Genomic DNA, 15,189 nt, shown 5'->3' with positions numbered 1-15,189 from the left:
GATGGAGGTCATCACACCCACCACAGGAACAGCAAAGGATAGCTTGTGCTTCCACCTCCTCCAGATCCTTTCACAGGCTGGGGCTTTAATAGTGGACTCACTTGCCTTGGGCACTCGCAGCACCACTACTGTGGCTGAAACATGGAAACATTCTGCCCTTTGCCTGGAGGGGCAGAGAAGACAACCAGTTTGCCAAGGGTGTATCCCAAAATCCCCACACCTTCCCTCTGCGGCTACCTTTATATTTAAGATTTCTACTCTGAGAGTTTTATGGAAGCAAGAAAGCTCCCTAAGAAGGAAGCTAATTAAGATGTGCAACATACATTAACAAGGACACTAGGAAAAAAAATGAGGAATGCCTGTGTGAGAAATAAAGGCACCCTCTAGGATTTTATTTTTAATTAACTGCTAGACAAATCATGTATCTGTTGACATATATAGCTTCTAATATACATTCATGCATTAGCTCTAGGTAAGTGAGACTGAAAGGCACTCTTTTCACAGCAGGAAAAAGATCCCAGGAATTCAGCACTGTTGAAGCAATCTTTAGAAGCTGTCAGAGCTGATCAATGGCTGGAAAAGACAAAAGCACTGTTCTTGTGCCTCCTCTGGAGAGAGCCGATTACTGATGATGTGCTCTAGAGCCACCCCAGGGCCCTGGGATAGCGTGTGTGCTCAATGGGGAACGTGAATTTCTAGCCCTTGGAAGCCTGCACCATTGCTGAAACATTTCACTCCAATGGTTTTATGCTGTGAGGATGCTGAGTGCTTTTGTGAAGTCCAAAACATTTGTTCTCAATCACAGAGGCAAATGCTAACCCTTAGTAATGTGCTATCTATTCAGTCAGTCCTCCTGAAGCAGATAAAAAGCCAAAACAACTGCTTTGCCTGAGGTATTATTCTGCTTGAAACACTGCAGGACAACATGAATATCTACTCTTTCTTGTGTGAAAGAGATTTCCTCAATTCCTGTGGCAGACCTCAGGTATCCCAGAAGCAGAGCAAGGAAGTAAAGGATAGTAGAGAGTGCGCTGAAACCTCAGAATTTGTTGCATGTGTGTCTAAGTGGCGTCAAAAGCTTATTCATTCAGGGCACCTTATTGCTTCTGGAAAACACAGAAGTTTCAAGGTTCCCTAGCAAAATCAGAACAAACATTGATAGATATATGAGACGCAGGTACTTTTGGAAATTGATAGATATTGTCTATAGCATCTAAGAACTCTCTTGAATGTAGATACTCTTTGCTGGTGAAATGGGAGGTTTTATGTGTAATAAGCATTGTGCATCATTCCCTTTCACACCACGCACAGCACAGACTGACAGCCTCCGCAACCACAGAAGATGAGGAGTTGTTCCCCATCCATTAGGCTGGATCTGGTAGCCCTGCCTTCCACTCCTAATGGGTGAAGAGAAACAGGCTATTCTACAAGAAGGCTCATCTGACATATCTTCAATAAGTGCAATGCCTATTTCTTTGCCTATGAGTACCTGAGTGTCTCTCTCCATGGTGGGGGAGAATCCAGATGACTTGCTCAGTCTGTAGAGATCTATTTGCCTTTGATCAGATAAACTGCACCTATAGAACTGCAAGGTCTCGCAAAGGATTTGGAAGAGTATTTCCCAGTTCAAAAGCACTACTGGGGGAAGAACCACTGTTCTGTTGCTGCTACTGCTTCTTCATGTGACTCGCTGAAATGACCATACTTCAGCAGATGTCTCAACTCATCATCCAAATGAAAATTTAAGAGTTTAAAAGAGATAGCGGAAAAAAGGACAAAAGGACGGCAAAGAGAAAGGCAACACTAAAATGAAGGAAAATATCAAATAAAATGCAACCCTTTGTGAAGACATTTTGTTCTTTCTGTCCAGGGAAGTTGGGAATAATGACCAATGCTTGATTTGTAACAAGAGCAATCCTAGAACCATAACAGAAGAACTTTGAGGCAGAAACTAAAACTCTGTATAGAAATAACAGAATTGCAGAAGACAGAATGCACCCAGAATGAAACTGACTTATATGCTTTTGAAAGACTCATGAAATAGGCTTGTTTACCAAGGCTGTGTGCTTACATTGGCTGGGCTGGAAATCTTCTATAAATAACCCTAGAGAGTTATTTAAAAAAAAAAAATCTAAGAAATTCAGATGTTACTCATATTGGGGGCGGTTGGGGAAGATATTCCTCAATGTGACAGCCAATTTTGAGTTCAACATTCCTTGAAACAGTAAGAGGTGATAACAATTTGGATGTGGTTTTGATTAACAGAAAGATTGACCATAACATATAAATCCAAGTCACTTAATTATGAGTTCATTTGTGTGAAAGTAGGCAGGAGGACAAGTGAGAGAAGACCTGTAGCTAAAACTGACAGTTCCCAAAAGGCACATTTTCATAACCTACAGCTATGTCTAAATTTATGTGCGGGTTCTCACTGAGGCTTACCACAGGTCTCATGATTGTCTGGGCTGGATGATGACTCAAATATGACAGCACTCCTGCCTATCTCTGTGTGCAGGCTTCCCCTCTGTGGTGCCCACCCAAGAAGAACTTCGGAGGAACATGCTCTGTGATGCAGAAACCAGAAAGCAATCCTGCATTGACATGTCCAGATACAGCCAGGGAAGACTGAGTGATTAGAAAAGGTGTACACAGCTGAGAGGTTCAGCTAATCTAACGTAGGGGAAACCTGGCATTTAAGTCAAAAGGTGACAATGTAGTTCAATTTTGTATCCTGAAGATGGAGGAAAGTCTTACAGAATCTGCATGAATGATCACCTCATGAGGGATGCTAGAAATTAGCAGAAAACTTAAAAGAAATAGCTGAAAATTTTAAAAAGTATATGAATTTTTGCCCAAAGTCATGCTAATTTACATTTTACATAGGAAATAAAATCAAAGACCAAAAGATTCTTTATTTAAATGAACAAAAGGGAAAATAAGAAACTGAGCTGTTATGCATAAAAGATGGGCCACAGGTTAAAAATGCTGTGTATATACAATATATATTATTATACTACATTATATATTTTTATATATCATCATATATTTTACACTGAATCTTCTTCTCCATTCTGACTGATAATACTCTTAATTTTCCTGACAGACATCACAGTTATTTGAAGTTCTTTAAATTATTTTACTTTGTAACAGTAATTTAAATCATTAAGTTTTATTCATGGATTGATGTGGAAATAGTAGTAGGTGTATAGGTTCTTCCTGAGATTCCTCTTGCAGCCTCCAACACAAATTCTGCATGTTTTAGTTTGAATGTGAAACATAGGAACTGCATTTGGCACTCCATTCACGCAGGAATCTCATACCAAAAGGTATCTTGGAATATTCTACAGTACTCTATGCAAGAGGAAACAAGTGGGACAAACTTTTTAGCAGTTATGAAGGTGCAGTAATGAAAGTGTTAAAGCAATGTAATTACAGTATTTGAAAATTCATATCAATAAATTTTTTCAACAGAATTTGACTGAACATCTCCTAGAGCTTAGATTATTGTCAGCTTTACAAGGCTCTTGTTCCATTTTTATCTGGCACACAAGAGAGAACAGAAAAAATCAATTCTGATATTAATGGATATAATCCTTAACTCATTAGTGTTACACCTACTTACTACCAGGATGAATTTACTCCCCTGAGATATAGTAAGTCAGCTTTTCTAAAATCATCTACATTAGCTTCCTTCTACCCACCTTTCAAAAGCCTCCATTTTTATTAGCATTAAATGATACCAGCAGGGCTAAGCCAAACCATTTTGACAGTAATTAAAATCAAAGATTGTTCTTTTTGGAAAGGGCACCAAACAATGTTATTATCTAATGACTGTCCAATGCATCTTTTAATGAGGGGAAGATTTTATAAAGGATACTCTGAAAGGTGCAGAGTATACCACCACACAGACCACACATTTACAAATGATGAGTCCAACATCAAGGCTGAATTCATTGTGAGAGTCCCAGCTGCAGCTGGAAGGAGGAACCAAAGAGACTGAGAGAGAAAACATAGACAAGAACTGGACTGGGCAATGACTGCCTGTTGATGTTGTTGGAAATAGTCAAATTGTCTGTTAGAGGGAGAAATACACAGTCACACACCTGAGCTTTCAAGAACACATCTGTGATGGCTGCCACTAGGGATACCTGAATATTTGGAAACAGCTAAGCTGGGAATCTGTATGTAGAGGGAAAAAAAACCCAACTGCCACCCAGAACGAATGCCAGACTGGGGCAGGGAGAGGGGAGGTGTCACACCGCTAAGAAAATGTTGAAGAATCCCAAAGTCAAGCAGGTCTACAGGGTGGGCTACGGGAAAGGTTTTGTTCTTTACAGAGTGGTTCCCTGCATCTCTTATTGGAAACCTCCAGGTCTTCATATTAACTGAAAAAGATGCAAACACACACACACACACAAAACACTCAATCATTTGCATTAATTTGCAGACTAACTGAAGGTTGCACTCAGCAAAATACATAGTTAAGGACAAATTCTGCTGGAAAAACAGGCCTCTGTGATGCTACTTAATGATCGCAGCTGGGAACATGGTGAACATGCTCAGGTCCCTTTGTATGCATTAAGCTGTCTTATAATGATTGGTAGATCCAGTGGTACAGCACAAAATTGTTAAATGTGGTGCTTTGCTCTGTTAAGCTTATTTTGGAATGAAAAGTCCTTGTTTTCTTTAAGAAATGCATTTGGCTTTGGAGTATTTTTTAAATTTTATTTTTGTTTTGGCTGAACTCTTTTTAAACACTGACTTGCAAGAATTCTTTTTCCCTGTGTCTCTGGGGAGTCTTGTAGATCTAAGCTGCAGTTCACTGTATCCAACAGCTTTGCGCATTCTCCTCCTCCCCCTTTCTCCTAGCCCTCCTTTCCACCTTTTTTTTTTGACTGTGAAGAACAGAAGATGCCCATTACCCTGCTTCATTGCTCTGTAAAAAGAATTTTAAAGGTCCTAATATAACTTAATCACAGCTTTCAGTGCTTCTGCTGCTATAAAACATTATAACAATGGGCTGGCACTTAATTGTAATTTGCTGATATTACAGTCACTCAACATAATTCTCTTGCTCTAACACTGACTTGTAAAGTTTCTTGATCTTGGTCAGTACTTCTTTGCACTGGGGGCTGCAGTCAGAAATTCTGGTCTAACAGCTCAGCTTTTTGAATGTCCCGTTCCTCTCTGTCTGAGCAGGAAGCATCCTTCCAAATACTTGGCACACCATTGCCCTCAATTTCATTCCCAGACACTTAAATCTATTATGATACATTTTATTCTTCATTATTCTCGACTTTACACATAGCAGCACAACACTTACAACTTCCAAACAGAGATAATAACAGCAATTACTAAGAATGAAGGAGACAGCTTGACCAGAATAAAATGAAAGAAACTTAGTTAGGACTCTGTATTTCTTGCAGATCCAAAACTTCTCTCATCAAGAACATGACTTCAAACCACACAGATTACTAATAAGATGTTTATTTCAGGACAGAAGGCACCTTGAGAATCAATTTGATTATGTTGTGTTTTTCTGTAGACAAATTAAAACACAAATTATCAGCCCAAATAACTTCTACAGCAACAAAAATAGGTAAAAAATAGTGCAAGATCTCCCTGACAGAACATATTGTGTGTGACTCATTCTGTAAAAGTCACCATTGTGAGCTGCAAATATTTATTCCTTACACAATTACAGCTTCTCTGAGGTCAGGAGAGAGATGACACTACAGTGCTAGGAAAAGGCCTCTCTGCAGACAGCTGTCACACACAGCAGGCATGCAAACACGCTTGCTGGACACTTGTATGGAATAAAACATAAAATCCATTCCACATTACACTTTTATGGCTATATGGACAACCACACATAATGTGAGATACAGACTTTCTAAAATACTGCAGAAAGCAGATACATCTTGATGCCTTCAGCTTTTTTCTTGTGCCCCTGCTTTGAGACACCACAGTGGCTTTTAAAAGTTGCCCTTCTAGGCACAGAATCCCTTACAGAAGTGGACAATTCTCAATTTCAGTAAGCACAGGGTGCAAAGAATGTGAAGGAGTCTAGGGAGAAGCTGCAGGCTTTTACACAGGCCAGTTGACAAGACCAGGTGCTGGGAGGCCAGTGAGGTTCTGATGAGGGATTTGCTGATCACCCCAGGGGGGCTGTGGTACATCCCTCCTTCTCACCCACAACAGCTTATGCGTGCAAAGGCTTTATGACAGCCTACTTGCAAAAGCCTTTCTTGCAAGCATCTGTGTGAGGAGTATGGCACATTGCCAGGATGAAGTTCCACCAAAAGGGGGCCACAACAAACATTCTATTCCCTGTTTGTAGTTCTGGCATGCTCAGCTCTAAGACCCTTGAAGTGACCAGCTTGTTTTCTAACACTGTCTGCTACTGCAAGGGTAAGAGCTCTTGTCTGGGCTGTGGGAGCAGCTGAGGACATGAAAACCTGCCATCCAGAGAGCTGGGCTTTGGATGCCACGTGAAGTCCCACGCACTTTGACCATCGGCTCACACAAGTGGAAGAAGGCTACCACGAGAATTAAGCTTTGCTTATTTTGCACATTTTGCCAGGATTTTGAAAACCACTTAATGGACTTGGACAGAATGAAGGAATGTTTTTAGATTCAAGTACTACTTGTTTAATGGATTTATTTTATAAACATTGGAATAGAGATTTTCAAAACTTCTTTGGGATTTAGTCTGTTGGTTCCATTTAATATTTAATGTAAAGTAAGATCTGAAGCTGGCAACGGCAACATAATTGTATAACTCTCATAGTTGCATAAGCTCATCTCATATTCAGAACATAGCCTCCATCCACCAGCACATGGATAAAATAGGTGGTTGATGTTTCTCTCTGTAGGATCATTTCCCTTTGGCTTTACAAACCATGGCACAAATATTATGCCTACGTCACCCACGTTTCTAATTTGAAAGCCTCTAGTTTTCAAATTTATACAGATAAAACATATGTGTATGCATATATGTACGAATATATTCGTAAGTGTGTAGGGTTGTATTTATTTCACATACATGTGTGTCCGTGTATGAATGTATACGCACACACACATTCCTATATGTGTTCCTCTTCCTTGGTGCTCTCTGTCTGCCTGTTTGTATCCCTTTAGAAACTTCCAATATTTCTGTTCTGGCTCTGCACAGCAGTATCTCTTGCTCCTCTGAGGATGTGCCAGTCCTTGCAGAACTCTAGTGAGACATCATTGCACATGTTCCCAACAGGCTGTTCCTTTGAGGCTTTAAGCCCTTCACCCTGTGAGAGCTGTAATTAAAAGGAACAGAAACCTAGAGGTGGGATAGGGATCAGGATGGTCTACACCACAGAGGCAGTGCAAGCATTTACAGCTTGCAGGTGAAACTAGAAACGCAGAAAAGGTGGTGGAGTGCAGTGGTGGGTGGCTGGTTGTGCAGATGTCCCCAGTTCACTCTGTCTGCAGCAGGACAGTAACATCATATTCCCCAGTGACAAGAAGAAGGACGAAATCTGGGAGAAATTCCACCCTCCCATTTAAGAACAACAAACTGACAATGTCTTACACATTTAGAATAGAAGAAAACTAGTCATTAACTTATGTAAGGCAGCTGGTTTCCCAATAACAGCTCCTACACATTCTGGTTTTAATGTTATTGTTCTTGTTAACTGTGGGAACGCAATGTATATTAATGATGGTTTATTCCAAATTGGTCATTGTCAGAGTTAATAATTAGGTAGTCAGGCACTAATTATCTCTATTTTGTATCAAATCATTAACTAAGAAATCTGGAGAAGTAATTTTGGAGGCAGGCATCAGAGCTGCACATAGTAGGACAGCCTGGGAGAAGAGCCACAGTGGTACAGCTCTGAGTACCAGATGCAGAGTGGCAGCACCTTGGAAAATACCTACGTGCATGATGTCCATCTATTCCTTGCACTTCTGGTTCACTCACAAAGGATGAAGACATCTCTAGCGGGGCCACCTTGGGCCACCATTGCTTGCTTCAGCTTTTCTCCCAGGTGGCACCCCCCTGGATGGGCACCAACAAGAGGGTGGGCAGCAGTGGGAAGAGGTGGCACAATGGTCTGCTTGGAGGACACAAAGTCTCAGCGTTTACTCTGAAATAAGCCTCCCATGAAATAACTGCCAGAAAATACTCAGGACAAGGATGGGTCTGGCTTATAGGGAATGATAGACCTCAGGCAGATGGGTGGAGCAGCCCAAGCTCCTGCTGGGGCATGGGATATCCACAACACCCTTATGAAGGTCTGTACCTTCAGGGACTGTATCATTGCTCCCTACCTGCCGGCAGCATCCACCTCTCCTCAGGTGTGTGCAGGATAATCCCAACTGCAATCATCCTTTCCCTACATATTGTAGCAATTACATCAGAAACGCTACATGAGAAGCCTTCAACAGTAGTTCAGAACATACATTTTGCTGGCCACTTTAAATTGAATCGAACATATCCTCACTGTGCCTTAGGGGACAGTAACAAAAAAATCCCTTTCCAGCTTTTCTGGTATAATTTGTCCTCCTCATTTAAGAATATTCAAGGTTATCCCGCCTTGTAGGTACAAACAAACAAACCCACAAGATGTCAAGACCAGCACCCAATACCACCTGCTATGAACTTACCTCAACATAGAGGATAGGAAAAATGCCGATCTTGTCACCTAGCATTCCTTCTGCCCAGTTGTCATCTACCCTCCTGATGACTGTCAAGATTTCATCCTAAAGTCAGAGACACACAAAACACGTAAGCAGATTTTTTCAGTAGAAAGATGCCAGTTTTTAGTTATCCACCTGACAGCTTAGGGAGAGAGCATGCAGAGGAGATCATAAGCCAGGTAAAAATGTTCCCTGAATCCTAGGCCAACAGCATCCCTGGTCCAGCATCCTACCGCAGGCATCCCATCCAAAGGGCATTGAAGAGCCCCACAGTATATCGCAGCTCATGCCAGCTGCCAGCAGCTCCAAGGGCTCAGGCACAGTGGGTGGGAACAGGTAATTCCTGGCTTCATTGCAGGGACAGGGAGAATGTTTAAACGAGGATGTCACCTGTAACCCAGTGGAGAAAACTTTCTAGCAGGAAGCTGTCCCTGTGCACCTGAGAGCCCATTGTGGTGCTTGGCTGCTCCAGAAGACAATTCAAAGAGAAGCAGTGATAGAGCACAAGTAGTATTGGAAACACTTCCAGCAAGAAGCATCAGGTACAGTACAAGGTTCTCAGCAAGTAGCCTAGCCTGCTGATGCACTCATTGCCAGTTTTCCTTTTTTGAAAAAATATTAGGAGGTGAAAGAGCAAAGCGGGTAAAAAGCCAAGGTTAACAAAATAAAGTTGCATTCAGCTGCTGGACAAGCTTCAATTTAGATAGAAGTTTGTTTTCTAAAACCCATGTAATTTTAACAATATAGCTAATCTAAGGAATCTTATAAAAATCTCAACCAAAGATGAACTTTTTTTTGTGATTATAAATCACAAAAATATCACAAATAAGCAAAGTGCAAGCAAGATTCATACTGTTCAAAGTTAAGAGAAACTTTGCTAAAACCTAGAATGTACCAGTCATTACAAAAGCTCAGGTTATTAGAATGAGACCCTGACTCTTCCAAGTTTGAGCTACTCAACTTGTCAATGGATTTCTGCTACCACGTCTGTCTGCTGGGGCTGTCATACTAAACCTGGACTCCATCCAGCATTGTCTGCTACAGAGGCAGTGGAAGGCAGCCCTCTCTGCAGGGCACAGCCTGCATGCTCAGATCTTCTATGGCTGGAGGAAAGGGCTGGGCTGAGAGAAGCTGCAAACTGAAGTTTGCTGAGATGACATTCATCTTTTCATGGGATCCAATTTTCCTTCATTCCTGTGCAGAAATTTATGAAAAGGAAGAAAACAACTCTCTCCAGAAATCTGAGACAGAGTTCCCTGCTGTTCTCACTTTATTTTCATCACCCACTCTAGGAAAATAAGAGCTACCTATCACCCTCCATGTAGGAAGCTATCCACATTAACTGGTCAGGTGAGGAGAGCTGTACTTTTGCAGATACATCTCACACAAAAAGACCCCACAAATTCCTGATACAGGATGTTCAGACTGTGGGTTAATGTTGACTGAAAATGACCAGAACAGGAATGTGATGTGACATACTTTGCAGTTTTTTAAAATGTGTATTTTGAACACGTGCATTTTGACACAGTTTAAATGCTTCCTTTGAATTATTCATCTGAATGATCCATTAGGGGAAAGCTTAGAGAAACAGTCACAGACTGAGTCTTTCAACTATTTATTACAGCTGGAAGGATGCAAAAAGAATTTGTGCATTTAATTTCCTGAAGAAACAGATAGCATTCCCTTCCAAAGCCCTGTCTGCACAGACCATTTCTGAACTGTGTAAAGAGCTGACAGTAATACATCTCTTCAAAGTTTTCACATCCTTTTACAAAAGACCGATTATCATAAATTTAGATTCTAGGTAAAGAGGGTAAATGAAGAAAATAAAAGACTGCAAAACCTTGCTATGAGTGTTCCTACTTTCTATATTTGTTCAGCTATTTTCTTAAAAGACTTTATAAACCCAAAATATGATGGGTCTCCGCTTTCACTAAATGTTTATCTGTACATATATAACCTTACATGTGAATGTGCATACATACGTCTGTGTTTGTGTATATATATATATTAATATATATATATTTGCATATGTATACACACATAAGGTAAGAAATTAAGAAAAAACTTTTAAACTGTGAAAGCCCAGAAGCACTCAACTATATTTTGTTAGAGGCAGTGTGCAATCTCCAGTCGGGGAGCAGCCTGGACAGGCACCTGGCAGGAAAGGTTTATCCTGACTTGATCCTGCTCAAGGATGGGACAGGGAACAAGTAGCCTTTGAAAATCCTTTCTAAATTTACTTTCTACAGACCTATGAAATTGGAAGCATTTCCACACAACGATCTTAGTTTGGCTCTACCAAGTCTAGCTGCCAAGTCTGAATGTGGTCATATATGAGAAAACCAGATAGCTGCACATCCTGAGATACACTGACATTCAAAATATGTATCTTTATGGGAAAGTAAAGTGCAAATCCCTGACAATGCTTTCCATTACAGAATTCATTTTCAGAAGGGTGTTGAAAACCTCCAAGAATTACAGCAAATCTCAAAACATCTTTTGAATTTTTTTATTAATAGAAAGTTTCTTTGAATTGTCAGCCCACGACTTCATTCTATGCACTGGGCTGGTGAAAGCTTCAACGTGAACTATTTTAGTACTTTAAATTAGTTAGATAGATGTGCTATTTATAAATTCCTAGAAAGGTTTCCAAAAGGATCATGAATAGTAAAGAGTCAGAGATCTCTTGGCATACCACTTCAACTTTCTGAACTTCACTATTTCACATGTAGTCAATTGATTTCCAGGCAGCATAAAAGAATCCAAGGCTCAAATCTCATTTCAAAAGCCAATGGTATCCACTGTAGTTTGACAAAGGTATCTCACGCTCTTTTTATGCCTTTTGCTAAAGTCTCTAATTTAATATGCTTTCTCCTACTTGCTGAAGTCTCTCTCTGTTCATCAGGGCTGGGCAGCCATGCGACGGACACGTGGGACCTGCAGTTCCAACATATAACCATTATCAGAAGGGAAGTCAAAAATACATCACTTAAAAAGCTATCTAACTGATGGAGAAATGAACCCTTTTGCTGAGGAAACAGCATAAAATTGTGTCCAATAATAGTCATGATTCACAGCCTGATTTTTACTCTAGTCATTAACAAAGCAATACAAAGCAGATGCACCTGCTGTTGTGCAGAGATAACAACACCACCTAGAGCACTGGGGTGATCTCAGCGATGGCAGTATGGCACCACACAGCGCTTGGTGCGCCCACTGCCAACACTTGCCAGCTAGTGCAAGAGTCCCAATTGCTGGCTACCACTGTGACAGTCCCTCTGTAAACAGCAATTGCTGCTGGAATTGAGCACTAAGGGGCTCGGATACTGCACCACAGCCAGGAACCAGTACTGGATGTGATGGCTCCAACTTCAGCACAGCATTTGTTGAATGCTGCTTTGGTCTTGGAACAAAAATGTTGGAAAATGAAGAAAATAGTTGATGTGATTAAAAATGTGATGAGCAATAAAGCATGGGAAAGAGCTGACACTACCCTGGCAAGTTTGAGACTCAACTGGCACTGGGATTCAGGCTTCAAAGGGCCACGTGAACTCATGCAGGCAAAGGATGGTCAAATACATGTAGCCCAAGGGAAGCCGAGTTATTTTTTTAAAATATAGAAGCCAAGAGCCAAGACTCAATTTGGGTATCACATAAGGAGACATTAGAAACCTGAGCTAAACAAGAATACCCCTAGGGCATGCAATGAGGCTCTGTAGGCTACATGCTGATTGCAGCCACACCAGCAAACATCAGAAGTAACATTACTGAAGCCAGTGGAATTAAACTGGCACAAAGCTGACACATCACTACAGAGAGCAAAACAACTGCTAACTGCCTGAATCGGCTCATCACTGACATACAGTGAGGAAAAGTACATTAAGTCACAGACCTGGGATGTTTTATCTTGTAGCTACTGCAGAGGAGAGAACAGTGGTGGGACCCTATACCTGTATATACAGCTACTTTGGGAGAGGGAGCTAACGGGAGCAGTCCACATGGCATAAGAGAACGAAAAGTTCAGGCTTTCTTTGTTGTAGTGAATATTCAAGATACAATTTTCTCTGTCTGTCCCAGTTTTATACTTACACATACAAAATTATTACATTTGATTTATCTTTGGCTATTTATCTGGAGAGTGTTGTGTCTACAGTAGTAAAAGACAGGAGCGCGCTGTAGCACTGCTTATGAAGCAGACTTCATTTCCTTGCAATCCACCTCTGGAACAACATGCTGTTTTAATTTTGAATACCACTCCCCCCCCAGCTCTAGTAAGAGGAAACCCAAATATCCTTCCTTTGTTTTCTTTTACTGCACCGACAAATATTCTGACTGCATCGTAATAAAAGGGAAGGAAAAATGCAAAGTCCAGCAAAAAAAAAGCAACAAAACATAATGATGCAGAAAATCCTGATGTTTGAATTCTCTTCTTGTAGTTTCTCTTCAAAGGAAAACTCTTCTTTATTATTTGTTTATAAGTAAAATCCAGTTACGAATGTCTGGTAGCAACTCAAATGAATTGCGGGACACATAAATAGGTTACACTAGTTTGTATAAATGCTATGTCAATGCAACCCCTCTAGCTGAAGAAAGAACAAATAGCCTAAATGAAGTTGAGATCAGATCCAGCATCTTCATATGCAAACTGAGACATTCAAATGATGAATATTGAAGTGACAAATCACACGTACAGCAGTGCAGTTCTCATGACTGTGCAGAGGAACTGACTGCATCAGCAGATGATCTAAAATCTAGGCTAAACAGGAACCTTCATCAGTGCAGGTGACAGCTAAAATTAGCATTGAGAAAACTGCTGAAAACATGACAGCAAAGGCCTGAGATAAAAAATAGATTATTCACTGTCAGGGAGAACAATAAGCAAGATGTAAAAGCAGTTACAAGGTGACAGTGCATGTAGCGAAAGAAGCTAAAGAACAAAATAGCAGTAGAAGAGTAACCAAATCCTCTTGGGAAAAACACAGTCATCAGGACTAAAAGGATGCAGTCAGTAACATGTGGGGTGCAAAAAAGGAAAATTGAGGCATTGAGAGTAGAGCTATACAGCAGAAAGAAATGTTCCATGTGAGAATGACATTGGACAGCCAAGAAAATGAGAACTATCAGTATACAAAGACAATTATTGTAAGGAAGGTATGCTAATAAATGGCCCCAAATATATCAAATACAAACGTGTCCAGACAAAGACCTGCTTTAATAAAAAAGACCATAGCTGCTTGCCATACATATTAAGTTTCTTAGACCGAGCAAGCAATGTATACCTTATGTGCACAAGGAAGATTGCTTCTCAGTGAAGTCACCGTTGTACCTCTAGGCAAGAAGTGAGGAAAACAACGTGCCAGCAAACAGATATTTACTGATAGGTTCTCAAAGCCAACTCCTGCCTAACTTTCTGTTAGTACATAGCTGCTAATTCTCGCTATGTAGCCCACTTTCCCGCACAGATTCACAGCTCCAGTGAGGCTGGGTAGTCACAGGGTTTGCAGTGTTTGCAATCAAACACTTTGCTCACTATGGATCAAAACGGCTTACAAATCTTTTGTTAAATAAATATGAGAAAGCATACATTCTAGGAAATTGCATTCTGCTAAGAAACATTGCATGAGTGAAAAAGATGCTACATTTGGTGAGAAAATTATATGCTGCAAATAATTCATTCAGCTATAATAAGTAGCCTCAAAAGAGGAGGTCAGTAAAATCCTGGTGAAGGATATTTTTATCATCTATTTCATATTCGTTTTCAGCATAACAGTTATTACTTTATGTGATACTATAACAACCACAGACAGCTGAAATGAAACAGAAAATGACAGTGAACAGGTTCTTGATGGCATTCAGTGCTGTAAATTAACATTATAGGATATGCTTTATTTTACTATGGGTTTATTGATATCCATGAAGACCATCTAAGGTCAATACAAATTGCTAGGGAAGTGAGGGGAGATGGAGACAGAAAATAGGTGGGGAGGTGGGGGAGAAAAGAAAACATGACATTTTAAATCCTAAGGAAATTACAATATCTTGGTTTTATCTCATTCCAAATGAAATTTTTTAAACATTTTGGTGTTAAGAGTATAAAGACTGTTTTTTAAATGTCTACTTCTTGACGTCTTAATGTTCTCAAAATAGAAAATACTACGATATATGATGATGGTGCATTTCAACTGCTAATTGGTATATGGTATGGTGCAATACAAATTTTGAAGCTGAATGGCATTTTAAAACACTGGAATATCTGATTCAATAAGGAATTCTAAAAGACATATTTCTATTAGATTTTTTTTCTAAGATTGAGTCATTCTTGTAGAACACTTCCATGCAGATGAACTGTATGCTTTTTAGACTGAGAAATGCTCTCATAAAGTGTGTAGCAAGTTCTATTTGTTGAGCTTCACTGGCTTTATACCAACTTCGTTGTACATGGCACAAGCTACCTCACTGGCTTTTCCTTCAGATAAAAGAGGAACAATTTTCCAAAGATGCTTAATATTG

General features: G+C 40.2%; 1 protein-coding gene across 1 annotated transcript in view; it reads right to left on the bottom strand.

Annotated features, from left to right (window-relative positions):
- Nucleotides 1–15,189, bottom strand: part of SH3RF3 (SH3 domain containing ring finger 3) — a 257,905-nt gene that overhangs the window by 78,085 nt on the left and 164,631 nt on the right. Inside the window, exon 3 of the mRNA XM_069877560.1 lies at nucleotides 8,644–8,739. Within this exon, the coding sequence (XP_069733661.1) occupies nucleotides 8,644–8,739 (96 nt within the window). The remainder of the gene's footprint in view (nucleotides 1–8,643; nucleotides 8,740–15,189) is intronic.

Source organism: Phaenicophaeus curvirostris, chromosome 1 (genome assembly GCF_032191515.1).
Source record: "Phaenicophaeus curvirostris isolate KB17595 chromosome 1, BPBGC_Pcur_1.0, whole genome shotgun sequence".
NCBI lineage: Eukaryota > Metazoa > Chordata > Aves > Cuculiformes > Cuculidae > Phaenicophaeus > Phaenicophaeus curvirostris.
The sequence above is the reverse complement of the archived record's forward strand: the minus strand, read 5'-3'. Positions and strand labels throughout refer to the sequence as shown.